General features: G+C 46.4%; 1 protein-coding gene across 3 annotated transcripts in view; it reads right to left on the reverse strand.

The window, feature by feature from the left end:
* SPTBN1 (spectrin beta, non-erythrocytic 1) overlaps positions 1-21,543 on the reverse strand; it is a 243,782-nt gene that overhangs the window by 17,891 nt on the left and 204,348 nt on the right. For 2 of the 3 annotated variants that reach the window (XM_079968374.1, XM_079968375.1), the window contains 10 exons: positions 20,823-21,101; positions 13,621-13,751; positions 9,928-10,132; positions 7,902-8,276; positions 5,615-5,859; positions 4,358-4,496; positions 3,518-3,602; positions 2,331-2,527; positions 1,682-1,785; positions 603-666 (listed from right to left, as the gene is read on the reverse strand). In XM_079968374.1, the coding sequence (XP_079824500.1) occupies positions 603-666; positions 1,682-1,785; positions 2,331-2,527; positions 3,518-3,602; positions 4,358-4,496; positions 5,615-5,859; positions 7,902-8,276; positions 9,928-10,132; positions 13,621-13,751; positions 20,823-21,101 (1,824 nt within the window). The remainder of the gene's footprint in view (positions 1-602; positions 667-1,681; positions 1,786-2,330; positions 2,528-3,517; positions 3,603-4,357; positions 4,497-5,614; positions 5,860-7,901; positions 8,277-9,927; positions 10,133-13,620; positions 13,752-20,822; positions 21,102-21,543) is intronic. The other variant, XM_079968376.1, reaches the window with a different exon arrangement.

The following is a 21,543-nucleotide window of genomic DNA, read 5'->3' on the forward strand; positions in this document are numbered from 1 at the left end:
GCTGACTGCTTTCTCTCTGTAGGCTTGGATTGTGTGCCTGAAGGCATTTGCCGATATCGCAACTGGCTTCCTGGCTCAAAACCGTTAGTACAGCTAGGGACATCGTACCTGTCGGTCTCTATTTCTCGTCTTCCACAACGATGAGATCTCATTACATCTCAATTACTCACACAAACGAGGCGGCTTTAGCGGCAGAAATCTCAAAAGCTATTAACAAAACAAAAAACTCACAACAAAAGATCATTGAGACAGTCGCAGCGCAACTGGGGTGGGGTGGGGGGGAGCCTTGAAGGCGTTCAAAAGGATTTAGAGTTGAGGAAATTGAGGGTGCCTACATGGGCACTGGAGCGAGTGGCTGGGTGTGATGGCGACTCAACTGAACACAAGCTGAATGCGGCGGGGTGTGTGGTTGCAGTGGGAGAGAAGCAGTAAAGGGAATTTGGAGGGCCGGCAAATTGGGGAGGAACAGGGGAGAAAAAGCAGCCCGTGGCCTTCTGCAAACCGCTCTGCGTCTTTCAATGTCCAGAACGAGGCCGGTCACTAGCCGTCCATCTGCCACTAAAGTTTTTGTAGTTTTGGTAGGTTTGGGAGCGGTAACTAACCCGAGGAGATTCCTGGTCTGGTGGCAAACCATTCTGGGATACCTGCTCTCCTTTTGTGCCGTCCCTGTTGAGAAAGAGAGAGAGAGAGAAAGTGAGAAAGAGATTGGAAAGGAGAAGCGCAGGTGCAACACTGTAGACCAGGCCATTTGCCATAGGCATCCAGGCACACTGAAGAAAACCCTGGTGAGCTGCAGAAGCCTGGCCTCTGTCACACATTCTGGGGGCACACACTTCTTTCCTGTCGGGGTGCCTTGGCAGCCATGTTGGATTGCACTGCCCACCTTTGCCTCTGGCCCTTGGAAGATTGCCCCAAAGGAAATCCAGGCCTTGGGCTGATAAAAGGCTTCTGATAACTTCTCTGGACTACCCAATGCTGCCGCTTACCAGTGCCGGATTTACGTATACGCTAAACAAGCTATTCCTGCCCACCTAGCAGTTCGAAAGCACATCAAAGTGCAAGTAGATAAATAGGTGCCGCTCCGGTGGGAAGGTAAATGGAGTTTCCGTGCGCTGCTCTGGTTCGCCAGAAGCGGCTTAGTCATGCTGGCCACATGACCCGGAAGCTGTACGCCGGCTCTCTCGGCCAATAAAGCGAGATGAGCACTGCAACCCCAGAGTCAGCCATGACTGGACCGAATGGTCAGGGGTCCCTTTACCTTTACCTTTAAACAAGCTATAGCTTAGGGACCCACTCTCTTGGGGGCCCCAAAAAAATTAAAAGAAAAAAACTGGATGTACATTTCCAAAATATAAGATAAAAGCAAATAAAATAAAAGCTACACACAGCAACAGTGTTTTGTGTTGTGTAGGCTCCTATGATGTAAGTAATGGGCCCCGCCTGCTAGCCTGCTCCCTAAAATATGACTGGTTTGCTCATCTCTATATATAGGGTGCCTGCATTCTGCATGTGCAAATGGCTCTAGATACCTACTAGGTCCATAAATCACCATATAGCATCTATTCAATATGAAAAACAGTGGCAATTTGTTGTTGACAAAGGACAGCTGGACATGTAAAGGTCCCCGTTACCTTCAGTAGCTTAGGGCCTCATCAAACCTAAATCCGGCCCTGCTCCTTACCATTGCTGAGACTCCTCTCCGGTCTTGGGGCTTGGCTCCGGAGAAGGAGGCTGCCTCTTCCTCTCTTCCTCTTCTTGCTGTCGACGTACTTCCAACAATTCCAACTGGGGAGCAGAGAAGAAACAGTGCAACTTTAGGGTCCCTCCGTTCTCAGAAATGTCGGCCATCTTAGATCCTTGTTAGCTCCCTCAAAATGCCACTCCTGCAAGAACCTGATTAGCTGTTGGATTGGATTGGCTCAGGGAAAAAAAGTTCAACTATTCCCCCCGCCCGCAGAAAACAGGAAATCATTCAGTTTATTTCTACCAGAATCTAAATTTAGCTCTGTAACATATTACAGTGGTACCTCGGGTTACATACGCTTCAGGTTACAGACTCCGCTAACCCAGAAATAGTACCTCAGGTTAAGAACTTTGCTTCAGGATGAGAACAGAAATTGTGCTCTGGTGGTGCGGCAGCAGCGGGAGGCCCCATTAGCTAAAGTGGTGCTTCAGGTTAAGAACAGTTTCAGGTTTAGAATGGACCTCTGGAACAAATTAAGTACGTAACCAGAGGTACCACTGTAGCTCTGTGACTCCCAGCAATAGGAGCTAGAACAAAGCCATTGTGTGTGAGCACATGCGTCCCTGAAATGGCTCCTGCGACTCACCGTAGTAAGTCTTTCAAGCGCCGAAAATCTCTCGTCCCAAGTTGCGGCGGACTTCTCAAACGCTTCGTGCCTCTTGATGAGCTTCTCCACTTCGTCCACGCTTTGCCCAATCTCGCGGCTCGACAGGTAAGGCTCCTGCCCCAGCAGCCAGGCCTCGGCGACGCTGGCGTCCCTCGAAAACTGGTGCACTTCCAAAACTAAGCCAAAGGCAGAAACGTCAGGTGCTCAGGGCCAGCAAGGACTGTGCAATGATAGGCCTAGCCTCTTAAGGCAGGCACTCTCTTAAAGACATTGCACCTTTCTCCTAGCTCTTGGGGGTCCTGTTTCATCAGGTTGGTACTAAACCAATCCTTTGGGAATGTCCTAAAGTGTCACCGATATATTTTCACCCAGGGGCATCCCCATGATGGACAAAGGACGCCAGAAATCATTGTCATCAATGAACTGTCCTTCTCCCTAAGCTCCCATGTTGCGTTGAATGGACACTCCATGTATCTAGACCAGGGGTGGAGAATCTGTAGCTCTCCATTTGTTGTTGGGTACCCATCACCCTTGACCAGTGAGCAGTCTGGCTGGGGCTGATGGGAGCTGGAATTCATCACCATACGGAAGGCCCTGGCTTTCAATTTTTCCCTACTCCTCCAACACTTAAGTCAGCATTCCATGGCTGCTGAGCATGCCCACTCCCCACACTGGCTGTTTTGGGTTCTTTCCTCTTACAGTTCTCCCCCTTGGTTGTATCTCTGCAAGCTTTTGGGTTCCCTTAACCCTACTGTTCTCGAAGCTACCACCATGAGTTTGACCAAACTGCGGGAGGCAGTGGAATACAGGAGTGCCTGGCGTGCTCTGGTCCATGGGGTCACGAAGAGTCGGACACGACTAAACAACAACAACAACCCTACTGATACGTCCCGTATAAGTCTCGCGTTCTGTATTATCATTGTTGTTGTTGTTTATTAATTAATATACTGCTTAATTGCAAAGGTGGCTTTTAAGTGGCTGGCTTTGTGCTTGCCATATGTCTTTGATGTTCACATCGCCAGCTTTGCAACAACGGCAAACCGCATACACTCCTGGCCGTGTATTAAAAAATGCCGACAACACTCAGGAAAGACTGCCGCCTTAAAAAAACTCATTGCTCTAAGATCTCATTGCTCTAATAAGACAGACAAGGGGTTGGGTCTTACTCAATCTCAGCCACTCCCATCTGTCTTCCCATTTGTCAATCATTTCTTTTCTCTTCTCTGTGAGCTGCAGTAGCTTTTCCTTGATCTGCAAGGAATAAAAGAATGGAATGTTAGCATTGTACTAGAGGCTTCTTCTTCTTCTTCTGTCATATTTGACTTTAACAGAGCTGCATCTGGCATCTGGGATCATGTCAGGAAAAGCAGGCTCTGTGTTTCACATCCAGGTTTCTTGCTAGTCACTGGTGGACAGTGTCCATTGGATCTGGTAGGGGAGGGGGTTTGTTGGGAGGGTGGGGGGAAACAACACGAGCCTTGGTTTGGGATGATGCGACAATAGACTCTGCTTTGTTTTGTCCGTGGAGGAGGGGAGGAGCACTATGAGAACGCTTCAGTAGCATGTATGAGCAGAGCTGGTGTGTAAATTGATTAGATTAGGTAGGATGGGACAGAGCGATAGAGATCGAAACGATAGGATTGATTAGATGGAATAAAATAGTATAGGTATGACATATTAGATAGGGCAGGACACAATAGATTAGCTAGGATAGAGTAATAAAAAGGGATTGATTATATTAGGAAGTCAGGATACAGATTAGATTGATGGGATAGGATAGGATAAATTAGATCAATAAAATGGGATACATTAGATCGCCAGGATAGATAGAGTCCATTAAGTAGGGTCAACAGAAGGGAATGAAAAGCACTTTGATGAAGTCAAGATACATAACAAAACCTAGATTCAATTAATATAGATGGTCCTTAGGTCTGAAACGGTGATCCTTATATGTTGTTTTCTCAACCACCACTCTTGCACAGTTGCAGAGAGCAAGCACACTGTACCTCTTCTGACGCATAGTGTTTCCTCGCCAGCAACGATTTGCCCAGCTCAATGCAAGTTGTAAAGCTGTCATTACGGGCATCTATTTCTGCTTTGATTCCCTGGTGATTGTTCATCAACAGTTCTACGGAGGAAACATCCCTGAAACGAAACGTTGGTGGTTCAGAAAGTCGCACACTTGGTTTATTAAATGCTTTTGCAGCCCACCACCAACAGAAACTGAAGCCTAGTTCTCATGGAGGCAGTGAGCCTGTGATCCTCAGTTGTGCCACCTCCACCCGTAGGTGGGGCTCATAACCATTTTACAGACAGGAAGACTGAGGTGGAAAGTTAGCAGCCAAGTGTCTTGCTGGCTGAGAACGGATCTGAACTCAAGCCTCCTGAGTCCAGTTCAATCCCAACATTATGCTTCAAGAATCCTAGGTAGGCCTCACCAACAACAGCCACATGGACACAGCTAGAGGTGTAGTGCTAAACATTTGGCTTGTTGTTCTACGTTACCAGTGCTGCATTTACACATAAGCTAAACAAGCTATATCTTAGGGCCCCACTCTCTTGGGTGTTGGTTTCTGCTCTCTTCACTGTGCAGCGAAGTGCTTGTCACGAGGCAATGTTTACATTCCAGTCAGAGTTGCTGTTGGAGTTTCTCACGGGAAAGGAGACTGGATGTGACGTACACTGGTTTCCTGTTTTTCACTGTTCACACTGTGTGTCTCTCTCTGTGCTTCAGAGGAGAGAGGATGCTTTCTCTGCTCCGGCAGAGGCAAGATGTTTTTCTGTAATCTACCAGCTTTGAAATGTAAATAAAGCAATATAGAGTATGTGCACGTATTCTTCATCATTCCGCTGTGCACGGGACACTGCAAACATAACATTGGGGCCCCCAAAAAAATTAAAGGAAAAAACAACTGGATGTGCATTTCTAAAATGTAAGATAAAAAACAAATAAAACAAAACCTACATACAGCAACAGTGTTTTGTGTTGTGTAGGCTCCTATGATGTAAGTAATGGGCCCCACCTGCTAGCCTGCTCCCTAAAATATCACTGGTTTGCTCATTTCTATATATAGGGTGCCTACAATCTGCATGTGCAAATGGCTTTAGATACCTATTAGGTCAATAAACTACCATATAGCATATATTCAACACAAAAAAAGCGGCAATTTGTTCTTGACAAAGGACAGCTGGAAATATAAAGGGCCCCATTACCTTCAGTAGCTTAGGGCCTCATCAAACCTAAATCCGGCCCTGCACATTACCTAGGCTTCTCTTGGGCTTCGATCTGACGAATGACATCCTCCATCCAAAGCATGAGATCTCGGACCATGCTGAAGAAGCGGAATTTGTCCCCGGTGTCTACCAGCCTGACCCTGCGTCCCTCGCAGGCATCAAGCAAGGTCTTCCACGCTTCCAGAACCTCATTTTCACGCCTTTGGATATCGTCGGCCTTGTCTCCAGCATAAGCAGACTGGAGGCGGGCGGCATCTTCTTGCAGTTGCCTTACCTGGCGAAGGCAGAAAGAGAAAGCCCATCAGCCAACGCAATTGTTGGAAGGCCTGCCATGGAACTATAGCCAGGGCTGCAACTAGGCTGCAAAACCTGGGAGATGAGTAATGTTGCAGAATGTGGCAGCGGGTACAGAATTAATAATAATAATAATAATAATAATAATAATAATAATAATATATATTATTATAATTATAATTTTTATTTATACCCCGCCCTCCCCAGCCAAGGCTGGGCTCAGGGTGGCTAACAAGCAATGATAAAAACAAGTTGAATGAATACAACTTAAAAACAAGATTAAAATACAACATTAAAATATTAAAATGCAGCCTCATCACAGGAGGAGAAAGGAAAAAGAAAAAAGAAAGAGGGGGAGGGAATCAAATTGGCTCCAAGCCAAAGGCCAGGCGGAACAACTCTGTCTTACAGGCCCTGTGGAAAGAAATCAGATCCTGCAGGGCCCTGGTCTTATGAGGCAGAGCTGAAAAGGCCCTGGCTCTGGTTGAAGCTAATCTAAGTTCCTTAGGGCCTGGGACCACTAGGGTGTTGCTATTTATGGACCTTGAGGCTCTGCATGGGGCATACTGGGAGATATGACCACCTTGGCTTCTTATTTCAAAACAAGACTAACCACCAAGTTCCTAGCCCTTATGGCTGTGAAGATAAGTGTCAGGGAACTGCCATCAGCTCAGAGGTGGGAGGTGGAAGGGCAGTTGGGTTACAGGGAGCCTCCAAAGATCGTGCGAAGCAGAGCTTCCTCCGCGGAGGAGGGAAGTCATGCCTCCAGAGGGGAAGGGGTGCAGGGCTCAGAGGATGCAAGGGAGATCCAGAGCACCGAGCATGGACAAAGCGGGGGGGAGGCAGGTCCCCCCCCGCCCACCCCCTCTCTGCGCAGTCGGTTTATGCACAGAGAGGGAAGGCGTAGGATGGGGGTCAAAAGACTACTCTGCTGTGGAAAATTTAAGGACTGCTCACTCCCAGATTCTGCTAGTGACTGAGTAAGACATGGAATTGAGACGTCCTGCACTGTGAATGCTTTTGCACCGATAATAAAGCCTTTGAAAAGACCAGTGGGGGTCTTGCCTGTCTGCTCTTGAGCAACCACGCCGGCAGACATAACAATAAGCTTTAAGACATATGGGCAACCAAGACCAGCCCAAGTCATTTTACTGCCTGAGGCAAAGGACAAGATGGCACTTGCCTGATTCCACGTACGGAAGCCAATCAGACTGACCGATGAATCTTACTTGAACATGGGGACAGAGGGCAACAGACCAGCTTAGGTGGCACAGGGAAGGCTGTGTGGCACACAAACACAGCTGTGCCCTCTGACACTTTACCACCACTACCCAACCCCCAGCATTTGCCGCCTGAGGCACTGTCTCATTCTGCCCAACAGCAGGGGCGGCTGAGTTCCACAAGGGCAGCATTGAGTCTATGGAGGAGGAAGCTTGCAATGTGCTAATTGTCAGAAGGCAGGTAGGTAAAGTAAAGGTAAAGGGACCCCTGACCATTAGGTCCAGTCATGACCGCCCTTGGGGTTGCGGCGCTCATCTCACTTTATTGGCTAAGGGAGCCGGTGTACAGCTTCCGGGTCATGTGGCCAGCATGACTAAGCCGCTTCTGGAGAACCAGAGCAGCGCACGGAAACACCGTTTACCTTCCCACTGGAGCAGTACCTATTTATCTATTTGCACTTTGAGGTGCTTTCAAACTGCTAGGTTGGCAGGAGCAGGGACAGAGCAATGGGAGCTCACCCCGTCACAGGGATTCGAACTACCGACCTTCTGATCGGCACGTCCTAGGCTCTGTGGTTTAACCCACAGCGCCACCCGCATCCCTTGGCAAGTAGGTAGGAGTAGCTAAAAGTAGATTGAGGTTGGTGGGCAGCCATGGGGGACCACCCTAGAAGACCAGAAAACAAAGGAGAGCTGCTGGCAGCCCATATCAATGCACAATCTTCTTTCTTGACCACCTGAAACCACGTAGATCCCTGCATTAAGCGGGCTGTGCTAAAAAATACTGTTTCAGCATGCACACCTGTGTCCCTAAGGCCTGAATGTCGTGTTCGAACGTTGTATGCATCCTCTGCAAGGTTTCCACCGTGTTCTGGTCCCTCCCAAGCTCCTCGGGCAGCTTCTTGTGTTTGTCCTGTATCCGCCCAAAGATCTCCTTGGCATCGTGGTAAAATTTGTGCAGTTCATAAGAGGCGGCGAGGATCTGCGTTCTCGTGTCGATGAGTTCCAGGAGGTCAGCCCAGGCCTCGTTGAGACCATCCTTCCACTCGGCGATGGTGGCGGCATCAGAATGTCCGGAGTTGATGAGCTCATCGGCCATGTGGTTGACGGTGTCCACGCGCTCCTGCCCAATGTTGCCGGTGTCCCGGGCAAATTCGCGGAATCGCTCTTGCAACATCTGGAAAGAGAGAAGCCGTTAAGGAAACGGGTTCCAAATCAAGTGGAAGGCCACTTTCCAGCTTGCTTGGGTAACAATACATTACAGCATCAGTGATGTTCGAAAAGAGACTGACATCAGCAACACGAGACTGTACCAGAAGCTGAAGAGGAGTCAGATATGTGGAATATATGGATGCTAGTAGTAGTAGTAGTAGTAGTAATAATAATAATAATAATAATAATAAAATTTATTTATACCCTGCCCTCCCCAGCCAAGACTGGGCTGAGGGCGGCTAACACCAAATATAAAAACAATTGATTGAAATACAGCTTTAAAAACAAGATTAAAATACATTAAAACATTAAAATGTAGCCTCATTTCAGTGGAAACTTAATCAAAAAAAATTTGGGGATAAAAACGTCAAGTCTTCACCAAGGCTAACTATCCAGACTGGTCCTACATGGGCCAGAAAAAAGCCAGCGAAGTCCCCAAATAGGAGTTCCAACACAGAAGGAGAAAGGAAAAAAGAAAGAGGGGGAGGGAATCAAATTAATTCCAAGCCAAAGGCCAGGTGGAACAACTCTGTCTTACAGGTCCTGCAGAAAGAAATCGGATCCTGCAGGGCCCTGGTCTCATGAGACAGAGCGTTCCACCAGGCCGGAGCCAATGTTGAAAAGGCCCTGGCTCTGGTTGAGGCTAATCTGACTTCCTTAGGGCCTGGGACCTCTAGGGTGTTGCTATTTATGGACCTTAAGGTCCTCTGTGGAGTCCTGTAGGTACGAGGGTCCTAGGTCGTGTATCTATACATATGTATGTGCATGCGTCTATGTGAATGATGTTCACCTGTTTACCTGAATGAGCATCTCCACCCCCATTGTCCAGCCCAGACACTGAGGTCCCGCTCTGAGGGCCATCTGGCAGTTCCTTCACTGTGAGAAGTTAAGTTTCAGGGAGCTTGGCAAAAGGCCTTCTTGGTAGTTGCACCTGTCCTGTGGAATGCCCCTCCATCAGATGTCAAAGAGCTAAACAATTATATGACTTTTCATAGACACCTGAAGGCAGCCCTGTATCAGAAAGCTTTCAATATCTGGTGTTTTGTTGTGTTCCTTTATATTCTCTTGGAAGCTGGCCAGAGTGGCTGGAGCAACCCAATCAGACGGGCAGGGTACAAGTAATAAACTGTTCCCATTGCCTGTATTAATTGTCAGATTGCGACACTTTGTACAATTTAACAGCAAGGGTCAAAGATCATTGCTTCTCACACCACAAAAGACCTTTCTTTTTGCTCCCCATACAAGCACTGGGTAAAATGACCTAGCTCCAAGGAGCTGAAAGTGGTGTGCGTGGTCCCTGCCACCATTTTGTCCTGATAACAACTTTCTGTGGTAGGTTAGGTTGAGTATCAGTGAGTGGCCAAAGATCAGTTGTGGACCTTCATGGCTAAATGGGGATTTGAACCCTGATCTCCCAGAACACTCTAGCCACTACACCACACCAATTCTCATTCATGTGTGTGTGTGTGTGGTTTCCATTTCTTGTACTGTGGCCAACTGGCCTTTCCAATTATGGATGTTACCTGTAGACTGCCTTGCATACTAACGAAATACAGGAAAAAACCTGCAAATTGTGGAAAGCTGAAAAAATGGGAAGAGTCATCTGATCATCTTACTGTCACATGTTCGTAATCCTGTCCCAGCTCGTGGGATCCAGCCACCACTTCCCTTTCGGCGATCCACTGCTCCAAGTCATCCACTTCGCGGTTCAACTGGAACAGCCTGTGTCTCTCGTCGAGCTTGCCTCTCCTTTCCTCAGCGAGGTCTTTCAGGCCTGCGTACAGCTTGTCCACTTTGGACTGCCGCATGCTAATGCGCTCACTGAGGGGAAGACAAGGGAATGTATGAGAAGAGAGTCAAATCCATCCACTTAAATTTTTTTTTTTTTTAACATACTATTTTATTTGGAGGCACAGTTCCTCTTTCTACTACAAAAGCGCTGTGGACGCAAGGGACAAAATTAGGGTTGCCATGTTTCAAACAGTGAAAATCTGGACAGAAATCTTATTCAGCTTTTTATTTTTTCTTTCCCTGCCCAAAGTTGTTGAGCTTCTTTGGCAAATTCACAAAAAAAGGAGGAGGTTTTCGAGCGATTTTTGAGGGAAATCACCAATACGGGTTTCCATATGTCCGGATTTTCCTGGACATTCAAGCGCCTTCCACTCAGACACTACTTCCGACGGCAGTATTCTGGTTACGTCCAGGAAATTCCAGATGTATGGCAACCTGACACAAAATGGCCACTGCTAGGATGTGGCATAATACAAAATGGCTGCCGCACTGTAAAGAATAGAAAACGGTAAAGGCATGGCACCCCAGCCATTCCCATACACAGACAGAAGCTCTTTGCCCCTCTCATCTGCTCAGAATGGATGGGAGGGTGAATGTACAATTTGGGCAACGAGTGAAATGTACAAGGAAGGAAAAGCTGAGCCAGTGCAAACACGAACTTAGCAGGAAGAATGGAGAGTCTCTCATGCCCTGTGGATATTTTGAGGGGATATTTGAGGGGCCGACCTTTCATAGGTGCCGTTGGTGGTACTGGAGCCTGGGGGGCCACACTGGTGACTCCAGGGAGATGCAATCCGTGTCTGCCTAACTGCTGAATGACTAAATTTATTGTTTATTTGCTTTAGAGATAAATGGGATCACTCATTTGGCTCACTGATTTCAGGTATATGATCCTAAGCAAGTGCTGATTACGTGTGTTGCCAGCACAGATATATGGTGAAATGGCTTACAAATTGATTTTTTCTTATTTTAGTGGTGTGTTTACTTACCATTTAAAAAAAAAAACAGAGTTTTCTCATGCAGGCACATTTAAGCTATATTCTCAAAGAAACATGCAAACTATATTTCCTAGAGTCCTAACCCTTTCTGCTTTTTAGTGGTTTTACTAAAAGACAGATGGATGGGGGGTGGGGTTTACTAAAAACATTTTGCTTTATTATTATTTTTATGTTGTAACAGTAACAGAAGAGCATGAGCCGCATTCTTAGGCTTTTTCTGTTTGTCAATTTGTTTGGGATGATTTGGATTTTTAGTGGCATGGTTATAATAGGTATTTTTCTGCGTTTGCATACACACTTCACATCCTGTTGATCCCCCAAAGCCAAACAGACATCCAGAATTAGTTGTAAATAATAATTATCGCAGCTTATTGGACTTGCCTCTTACACCTGGGATGGGGATCGTCAGGCCCGGGGGCCAAATGTTGTCTCTCTACCTGATCCTTGGGACTCTTACCAGTCCATGCAGTGGCGTAGCGTGGGTTGTCAGCACCCGGGGCAAGGCAAGTAATTTGCGCCCCCTAACCCGTGGATTTGCACCCCCTAACCCGTGGATTTGCGCCCCCTAACCCTAACCCCCAGATGTTGCGCCCGGTGCGGCCGGCCCTCCCTGCACCCCCCACGCTACGCCACTGAGTCCATGACCCCCACACCGCAAGCCACGGCCCTTTCCTAGCCCTGCTCTACAGCATCCTTGACTGCTTTTGTTTAGCTGGAATATGTCCTTCATCTTAGACAATGCTTCTTGCTTGCCTGGACGGAGAAATGTTTCTATGGAAAAAGCTCTGCCTTTTGCATGGCTGGAATATAGCCTACTGCACAAGCCTACGAGTAAAATCCATTGCTCTGCCCATTTTTCCTTCTGGCCCCACCCATGCGGCCCCTGAAATGTTGCTTATGATGGAATGTGGCCCTCATCCCGCAAAAGGTTCCCCTGCCCTACCTTCCACCTTTCCAGTTATTGATGCAGTCTGCCAGTACTGCATGCTGTCATATTTGGGAAGCTAGCGGCTCAGTAAATTTGTTGCGGGGGTCAAATCTGGCCTGTGGGAAACATCAGCCTATTGCCCCCGATCTAGCTCATTGATTGTAGTGGAGCTAGGACGCCAGAACAAAGTTCACAAAATCTGACAGTTTCCAGTTTTGTTTGTTTTAAAAAGACAAGCCTGGGAGATGTGCGCTAAGATACTTTCCAGACCTGACAGCCCGATTCTACGACTTTTTCCCATGACCCAGAGGAAAAGGATCAGATGTCCTGGATTTCCGCCAGCGATGAATGCTATTGATAAACAGATCATTCACATCACTGGAAAGGCTTCTTCTGCAGCCTGAGTGTGTTTGAATTTCCAAAGGAAATGCAATGCAATTTTGATCGATGCATCGCTTATTTCCTGTCCGGTGAACGACAATTTAGGAGCACATGCAAGTTTGCAAATCGTTTCTGGATCCGTGCAGAACAGGACAGAGGAGAAATTAACCTTCTCTATGAACCCATTTCCTCCCAGTTTTCTCTGCCCAGTTTATGCTGAATTCCAGCATCAGCTGTCAAATATATGTACTCATGAATTATTTACCATTTCCTTTGTCGGACTGCATTTGGGTTTTTTTCCCCATTTGGCGCTCCCTGCCTCCAGTTTCCTTTTTCAGGGGACAATCGTCTCTGATTTATACAGCTGTTCATCTTGAACAACTGATTACCGTACCTTTGTCTGTTTGATATAAACACCTCCATCTTACCCTTCTTTGGGACTTTCCTGCAGGTCAGTGGACAGCGTGCAAGCAATACTCTGAATTCTACCTTCGTTCCTTTTCTCTTTTTAATAACTAAATATGTGTTTCTTTATTCTTATTATTGGAATTTGTAACCCACCTGAAAGGATTCATTGGAGGCTAAAAGGGGTATTAAACGTAAAAAGCACAGCAAAAAGCATCTAGAAATATAAAAACACTTTTTGGGCATCATTTATTTGCAGACAGGATAGGGAATGTTAAATTTGTGTGGTATGTTCCCATTGGCAGCTCTGTTGCTCAGGTTCAATATTATTTCTCCCAGTAGTCTGACAGAAGCCTGGCACTACTGGATAACTGATCAGCTTAAAGGTTTAAACTAAACACAGTTCCCCATGATGTCCAAACTTGAGGAACTGTTTTGTTTAAACTATGGTTACTGAGAGCATACCTTAGTTCCAGATCCAACCTTGTTCTGAAACCATAGCATAGGCAAACCATGGTTTCCTGAGAACAGACGTCATGGGAAACTGGGGTTAGTTTAAAAGTAGAAGTTGAAGCTTTCAGTTCTCCTCTGGTGTACAAAAGCAGCATTATTCACATAGTAGGGCACCATTGTTCCTAGTTATGTGTTTACTGGATCATAGTCTAAGCTTACCATTTGTTTGTTGGTTAGCCAGGATGGGGAGTGCAAAAAGGAAACTACACTTGCTGGACTTAAACCCAGCATGGAAGTTCTTAAAAATTCCTTGGGGAAACGGCAAACTACAAATATAAAACAGCAAGAGTCACCTCTCTGGATGATTGTCTGCCACCAAAGTCCTGCTAGTCTTGGATAGCTGGTGCACGGTCTCAGCATAGTCTTCTACAGCCTGCTCCAAAATCTGGTGTTTCTTCAACATGGAAACTGCACTTTGTTCATCCTAAAGTGGCGAGAGAGGACAGCGTCATTTTCCTTGCATGACACCATGATGGAGGGAGTCATCTTGGTGTGCGTAAACCCTGTCAGGAGAAGCTTCTGCTTGCACAATGTGGCTTCTCCCCCTTCTTCCCCTGTGCACCCCCCAAATTGGTTCGGGTGTGTGTGTCAGAGAACAGAACAGGGACTGAGGGGAGGGGGAAATTGTTCTGCCTGGCAAGCTGAAATGCTTGCACAGATGTAGTTTCTAATAGCCTCAAACCGCATTCCACCCACAATGCATATTATAATGTATATTTTAAACTATTTTTACTTATACTTGGGCTTTTGGGGGGGTCAACTTTTTAAAAACTTCTGTCTTTTATTGGTAATTTTAAGGCACCGATAATTTTAATGAGACAAAGGTGCAGGAGGTCTCACTACATGCACAGACGCAAGGCTGCCCCTCCGTCATCCTGCTGTCTGCTCCCAACTCAGTAATATCCAGAGGCAGACCCACACCAAGATGATGATGATGATGATGATAATAATAATAATAATAATAATTTTTTAATTTTTAAAAAATATTTTTTTATTATTATTATTCAAAAACTGGGCTCAGGGCGGCTAACAAGAAATTTAAAACACTTTAAAACACTTAATTATAAAAGCAGCATAAAATACAGTATAAAACATGAGTAACAATAAAATTCAAACATCAAAAATCAATTAGATAATCCCCAGGGCTAGCTGGCTGAATTGGTCCTATTTGGTCCAGCAAGGAGGCCAGGGGAGAATTAGCTGTGGGGTCTCAGAGCAGGTGATCTTCATAAATGGGGAGGGGGGAGAAAGAGAAGGGAAAATAAAAGATCAGGCTAAATTCTTTAAATATCTTTAAATAAAAGATAAGAGGGGGTGGAAGGAGGGCTGAAGTGCACTAGGGTCCGGGAGCAGCTCTAGGGGGGCAGAGTATAATAATATAATATAAATGTATTATTTCGGTCACAGACCAGTTCCAGTTCACATACAATATCAGGGAAGTCATAAAACATGATAGGGATACATTTTAACTTGCAATTGGGTATAACAGGGACAATACAGATATAGAAGCAGTTAAAAATATATAAGTTAAATCTTAATCACTAAAATATAACCTAAAATTGTCATTTAAGGCCTTGGTCAGTATGGTAACACAGCTTGTTCCCTAGGTTTTATGGCAGTCGCACAGAATTTGGCCACCCTTCACATGATCTCTGGATCCTTGTCCTCTACCAGGGATTTTAGACATTGAAGTTCGGACCCATTTGGAGATTTTTGTATAGCAAAAAACTCTGGACTGTTGTTGCTACAATGTTGACAGCCGGCTGCCTATAAAAGCAGGCCGGCTGAGCTGTTTGCAGTCAGTTCTATTCTAGCTTACAAAATAAAGAGCTACTTGGAGAAATCGCTGTGTCGTCTGCTATGTCAACCCACAACTTAACACTGGCGACGAGGATGGGATATGTAACCGATATGCTTTTGTGCCTAATTGAACCATTACGCGTAGTGCTGTATATAAGTACCAAATGTATATCCCCGTAGAAACGACAGCGTAACAAGACAAGAGAGACAAGTTTCTACCTCCATCAAGCCGCAGGGGCAGACTCGTTCCGTGTATGGTTTACCCTCGAATCTGCCCCGCAATAAGGCAGATGGCAGCACGTTGAATCTAGCGAGGGGAAACGACCGTCTGTATTTACCGTATTTTTCCCTCTATAACACGCAGATTTTTTCTTCTAAAAAGGAAGGGGAAATGTCTGTGCGTGTTATTGAGCGAATGTGTGGTCCCTGGAGCCAAATGGCGCGAGTGGAGGCAAAAAAAATCAGGCAAAAATCAAATCGCGCGTCTCCTAGAAGGGAAACCTGAAAAGAGGAAGCAGCTGCTTTCCTGCATTCTGCCTCAGGGTCTTACTGCCCACCCACCTCTGTTTCCTTGCTGTGTTTGCTCAAACGGAACAAAGAGCAGGGAAAGCCCCTCCCCTCCAGGCAAGCAGAGGGGAAAGCAGAGTGTCGTCTTTGTGCTGCTGAAAACATGCAGGAGGGAGAGAGAGAGAGCGCGCGCGCGCGAGCTGGCTGGCTTGGGTGGGTAGGTGAGGGAAAACTTTTGCCTTCCTTTCCTCCCTCCCGTTATACCCCTCTCCTGCATTCTTAGCCAGCTGCTTCTCTGCACACCCCTCTCGTGCTCCTTGTCCGTTCTGTGTTTTTCCTTCCCTCCCCACTTAAAATGTGGTTAAAAAGCATGGATCCACATGGATCCTCAGGATCTTTGCATTGGGTCACCCCAAATTCACCATCAGATCACATAGCATGTCCATGGCTACAGCCTGCCCCCCAAAAATCACGCACCCACTGTTGCCTGGGGCTGCAATGGTGCAAAAACGTGGTTAAAAAGCATGGATCTACATGGATCCTCAGGATCTTTGCATTCGGTCACCCCAAATTCACCATCAGATCACATAGCATGTCCATGGCTACAGCCTGCCCCCCAAAAATCACGCACCCACTGTTGCCTGGGGCTGCAATGGTGCAAAAACGTGGTTAAAAAGCATGGATCTACATGGATCCTCAGGATCTTTGCATTCGGTCACCCCAAATTCACCATCAGATCACATAGCATGTCCATGGCTACAGCCTGCCCCCCAAAAATCACGCACCCACTGTTGCCTGGGGCTGCAATGGTGCAAAAACGTGGTTACAAAACATGGATCCACATGGATCCTCAGGATCTTTGCATTGGGTCAGCCCAAATTCACCATCAGAGCACATAGCATGTCCATGGCTACAGCCTGCCCCCCCCAAAATCACACACCCACTGTTGCCTGGGGCTGCAATGGTGCAAAAACGTGGTTACAAAGCATGGATCCACAGGGATTCTCAGGATTTCTGCATTGGGTCACCCCAAATTTACCTTCAGATCACATGTCTGTGGCCACAGCATGAAGCACAAAAATGATACATCCACTGTTTCATTCAGAATGTTTTTTCCCTTGTTTTCCTCCTCTAAAAACGATGTGCGTGTTATGGTCAGGTGCATGTTATAGAGCGAAAAATACGGTAGGTATTTGTAATTTTGACAGATATATTGCTCCCATTCTCTTTTATTGCTGGGTGTTTATTCATCTCACTCACCTGACATTGCAGTTCCACATCCCAGATTCATTGGCTGGGGGCAGAGTGAAGATACAAGAACAGCCTCCTGACAGCAGCATCAGTGCCACTTACTGGGAGAGGCAGTGGCGAGGTCAGGGTGGCACAGATGCACCAGCAGAGCCAGACTGGCACTCTGACTGATATCTCTTTGCAGTCCTGACCATGCCTCTGCCAAGCTCCCCCCACCTTCTGGTAAACAGGAGCGACACTGCTACCAGGAGGCTATTGCAATGCAGCGCAACTTCACTGGGCAAGCCACTCCTGTTTGAGCGGCACTCTGGGCCTGACAGGTGGCATATATGCCAAAAGGCTGGGCCACCTCCTGACTGCCATAAATTACTTAAGGAGGTAAGAACATGAGAAGAGTTTTGCTGTACCAGGCCAAAGGCTCTATCTAACACCCTCAGCATCCTGATCTTTTCAACGCAGGGGTTTCAAATCAGGCTGCAAGCCCGCTTTCCTGACTTTAGGAAGTTGAAAAAGAGGGGCATCTATCCAAACGAAATGGTTGAAAGCTCCAGAAAAGATACAAGCCACTGAAAAAAAAGCAAACACAAGGAAACGGGTCCAAGCCAAAAGACAGGTTGTGAATTGGCTGGCTAAGATTTATAAAACAGAATCAGATAAGTGTTGGAAGTGCAAAGGAGCGGAGGGAATGTTCCTCCACATGTGGTGGACATGTAAAAAGGTATTGGGAAATGATTTATAATGAATTGGGGGGGAAATGTTTGAAACTACTTTCCCCCAAAAAGCCAGAGTCCTTTTTGTTGGGGATAACTCAGACTGAAATTCCCAGGTGTTAGAAAAGGTTATTTATGTATTCAACTACCGTGGCCCATGTTTTGTTAGCCCCAAAATGGAAAGTGAGTGAGGTCCCAACTAAATAAGCTCGACAACTTATGAATATAAGCAACTTGCAGATTTAACATATAGAATAAGAGAGCAAGAAGAACATACGTTTAAAGAAGATTGGAAAACATTTATTGAATATGTGGGAAATAATTGTATACAGTTGAAAATGCTAGCAGCATTAAGATAAATTCAACAGAGTAAATATTTTTTGATGGATGTAAAAGTGGGAAATTGATTTGAATGGTTATAGTAAAATATGCAGGGATGTAGGATGGGTAAAATGAACCATGGAAAGAGAAGAAGGGAAGTCATTGGATATTTTAAAGTTTGTAAAATTTGAAATTGTAAAATGGGAAATTTAATAAAAATTATTCTGAAAAAGAAAAGATAGGTTGTGAATTAGCTGATAGTGCCAGGTTAGGTCGCAATTATAATATGACCTATAACCAAGGCAAATCAACGTGAACCAAGTAGAGGAGTGCAAATACAGTCGTACCTTAGAAGTCGAATGGAATCCATTCTGGAAGTCCGTTCAACTTCCAAAATGTTTGGAAACCAAAGCGCAGCCTCCGATTGGCTGCAGGAAGCTGCTGCAGCCAATTAGAAGCTGCGGAAGCCCAGTCGGATGTTCAGGTTCCAAAGAACGTTCGCAAACTGGAACAATCACTTCCGAGTTTGGGGCGTTCGGGAGCCAAAACGTCCAAGTACCAAAGTGTTTGGTATTCAAGGTATGACTGTAAAAACAAACCTGGGATATTTTGTTTGTTTGTTTGAAAAAGGTGTTCACAAACTAGGGCTAGAAAAAAGGGCCTTCTTGCTCCACCCTAATAAAAACTTGAGAATCCACAGCATATAAAGCATATAAGAGACGAGGCAGCGAAGGAAGAAGATGGGGCTTGGTTCAATCATGTTCTAAAACCGACTTCAGCAAGCGCGCACTGAGAAGCACAAGAGTTTGGGGGAAGAAATTACAGGTATCTGCTGGCTCACTCCAGCTACCCTGTGCAATCGCACTGTTTTGCTGTAGCTGTATTTCGTAAACTCACAGAACCTTGACATGTTCTGACTGTGTCTGGGTAGCAGTTCTTACAGGATATTTCTGTGTCATTAAACATAAATGATGTCAGACTTTCCACAGAAAGCGGGGGGGGGGGGGTGTGGACACACAGAGAGAAATAGAAATGTGGAAAAATTGAACCTTTCAATCAAAGCAGCAAAAATAGAAACAGGCACCGACTACTGGAAGATGGATTCTGGGCTAAATGATGCTTAGAACTGCGCCAAAGCATTAAACTTCTCCACCAGCCAAATGATTTATAGAACCTGAAAGTGATTTCTGCTGGGCAATAACTGTTACTCATTTATCTCTGTCTACCTCTGCAACTCTCTGGGGAGGATTTCATGAAAAGATATGGGACCCCAATTGGTGTTGGGCGGTAGAATAATAGAAATGTAGAGTTGGAAGGGACTCAAAGGGTCATCTAGTCCAACCTGATGCATTGCAGGAAACTCGGCTATGACAGATAGCCATCCAACCAGTGCTTACAAACCTCCAAGAAAGGAGCGTCCACAACTTCCCAGAGACCGCATATGTACCATATTTTTCGCCCTATTGGACGCACCGCCCCATAGGACGCACCTAGTTTTTTTTTTGGGGGGGGGGAATCAAGGAAAATTTTTTTATTTCCCCCCCCAGGTTTGCGCAGCCATCCCCAAACTAGAAGAGGGAGACGGAGCGCTCCGTCTCCCTCTTCTGCCTTCAGGGACAGCCTCTCTAGCCCCACTGTCCCTCGAGTTTGTGGGGCTGGCGGGGGGGGGAGAGAAGCAAGCTTGCTTCTCCCCCCCCCACCAGCCTCCAGATCAGCTCCGGGAATCAGCCCACGGGACCTCCCGCCGGGCTTGCAAGACTTGTGGATAGCTCTCCAGGCTTCAGCGAAAGCCTGCATTCGCCCCATAGGACGCACACACATTTCCCCTTCATTTTTGGAGGGGGAAAAGTGCGTCCTATAGGGCGAAAAATACGGTAAGTAAAATCACATATGGTAGGGAACACCATCTAAAAAGCCAGTAAACACCTTCTAAACCTCTAGAAGCCCTTGGAAAACCCAGCAGCACTTATTAGGCATTTTCCCTTCTCTTTTTGCACCACTTTTGCAGTTTTTGAGATCGTATTCGAGCCGCTTTTGCCATTTTCGCACCTTTTCGCTGTTTAAATCAAATTTATTTCTTTATTTCCTTGTGCCACACAAAGATTTGGTCGTGAGTGAGTCAAATGCGCCTTAAGTGGGGAGCTGCCTGGATATCCATTGAGTTTTCCTGCATTAGATTGCTGTACACTTGATGACTGAGGTAACTGAACTAACTCCACCCCAAGGCACTGTGTTTGAGATGGTATGTTGTGTTTGTGGTGTCACATAACCCAATCATACATGCAAGTATACCTGAAGGAGTGTCTCCACCCCCATCGCTCAGCCCGGAAGCTGAGGTCCAGCTCTGAGGGCCTTCTTGTGGTGCCCTCCCTGTGAGAAGTGAGGTTACAGGGGACCAGGCAGAGGGCCTTCTCGGTGGTGGTGCCCGCCCTGTGGAACGCCCTCCCATCAGATGTCAAGGAAATATACAACTATCTGACTTTGAGAAGGCATCTGAAGGCAGCCCTGTTTAGGGAAGTTTGATCTTTTATCATGTTTTATTATGTTGGAAGCTGCCCAGAGTGGCTGGGGAAACCCAGCCAGATGGGCGGGGTATAAATTATTATTATTATTATTATCATTATCAGAGAGAACATGGTTAGAATGTGTGCATCTAATGAAATGTACGGAAATCAGATTGACAGTACATGCCTATGTTGAACCAGTCCTAAGGACCATTGGAGCCCATAGCTCTATGAAGGGTATATGGGATATTTGGCAACAAAATTGCAGCACCCCTCATAAAATGGCAGTTCCCAGAGTCCTTCGAAGCCATGTCAATTAGCCTGGTTTCCAAACTGGCATAAACCGATAGTGCAGATGTCCCCTGGTGCCCATAGGCCGCGTCTACATGGATGCCGACTTACCTTGGCCTTCTCTTCTGACATCATGTAGAGTTCCTGTTCGCTCATCCAGGCTTCGGCCTCCGCGGCGTCAAAGTAGTACTGCTGGGCTTTGTGGGACTCTTCAAGGCGCTTGTGGCGTTTCTCCGTCTCCTCTATCAGGAGGCTCCACAGCTGCTGCAAGTCTGCGAGCCGCTGCTGGATTGCTTCGGCATTAAGGCTGCTGTCCGTAATGATGTTTTGGCTCCTCTCGAAAATGTCGTCGATGCGAGGCTGGTGCCCCTGGATTTCCTTCTGAAGTGTCTAATGTGGGAAATTCAACACTCGGGTTGGAAATAGCTCATCGAACAAACACTTTGGAAAGAAAGACAACGGGAAGTCATCCAGGAGGGCAGACTCCCAGAATGCTGTGTGAGAGAATTTGAGAGAGAGCGAGAGCACAAAATGTTCTGATGGTACCTGCGCTTCCATCAGTCATTTTGGCCCAGGGACATAAATTTCAGCAGGCGAAAAGACTCATTACTACTACAGGGAAGGCAACGAGATGACAACTTGAAGGCCTTTGGGCCTTTATGTTACACTCACCACAGAGACTGGAATCTCCAGGGTGACTTTTGCATCTTACAGTGTTATCCTTTAATACAGGGTTTTCGAAGCTTGGGTCCCCAGCTGTTTTTGGACTGCAATTCCCATCATCCCTGACCACTGGTCCTGCTGGCTAGGGATGATGGGAATTGTAGTCCAA

The sequence above is a fragment of the Podarcis cretensis genome, assembly GCF_951804945.1.
Source record: "Podarcis cretensis genome assembly, chromosome: 3".
NCBI lineage: Eukaryota > Metazoa > Chordata > Lepidosauria > Squamata > Lacertidae > Podarcis > Podarcis cretensis.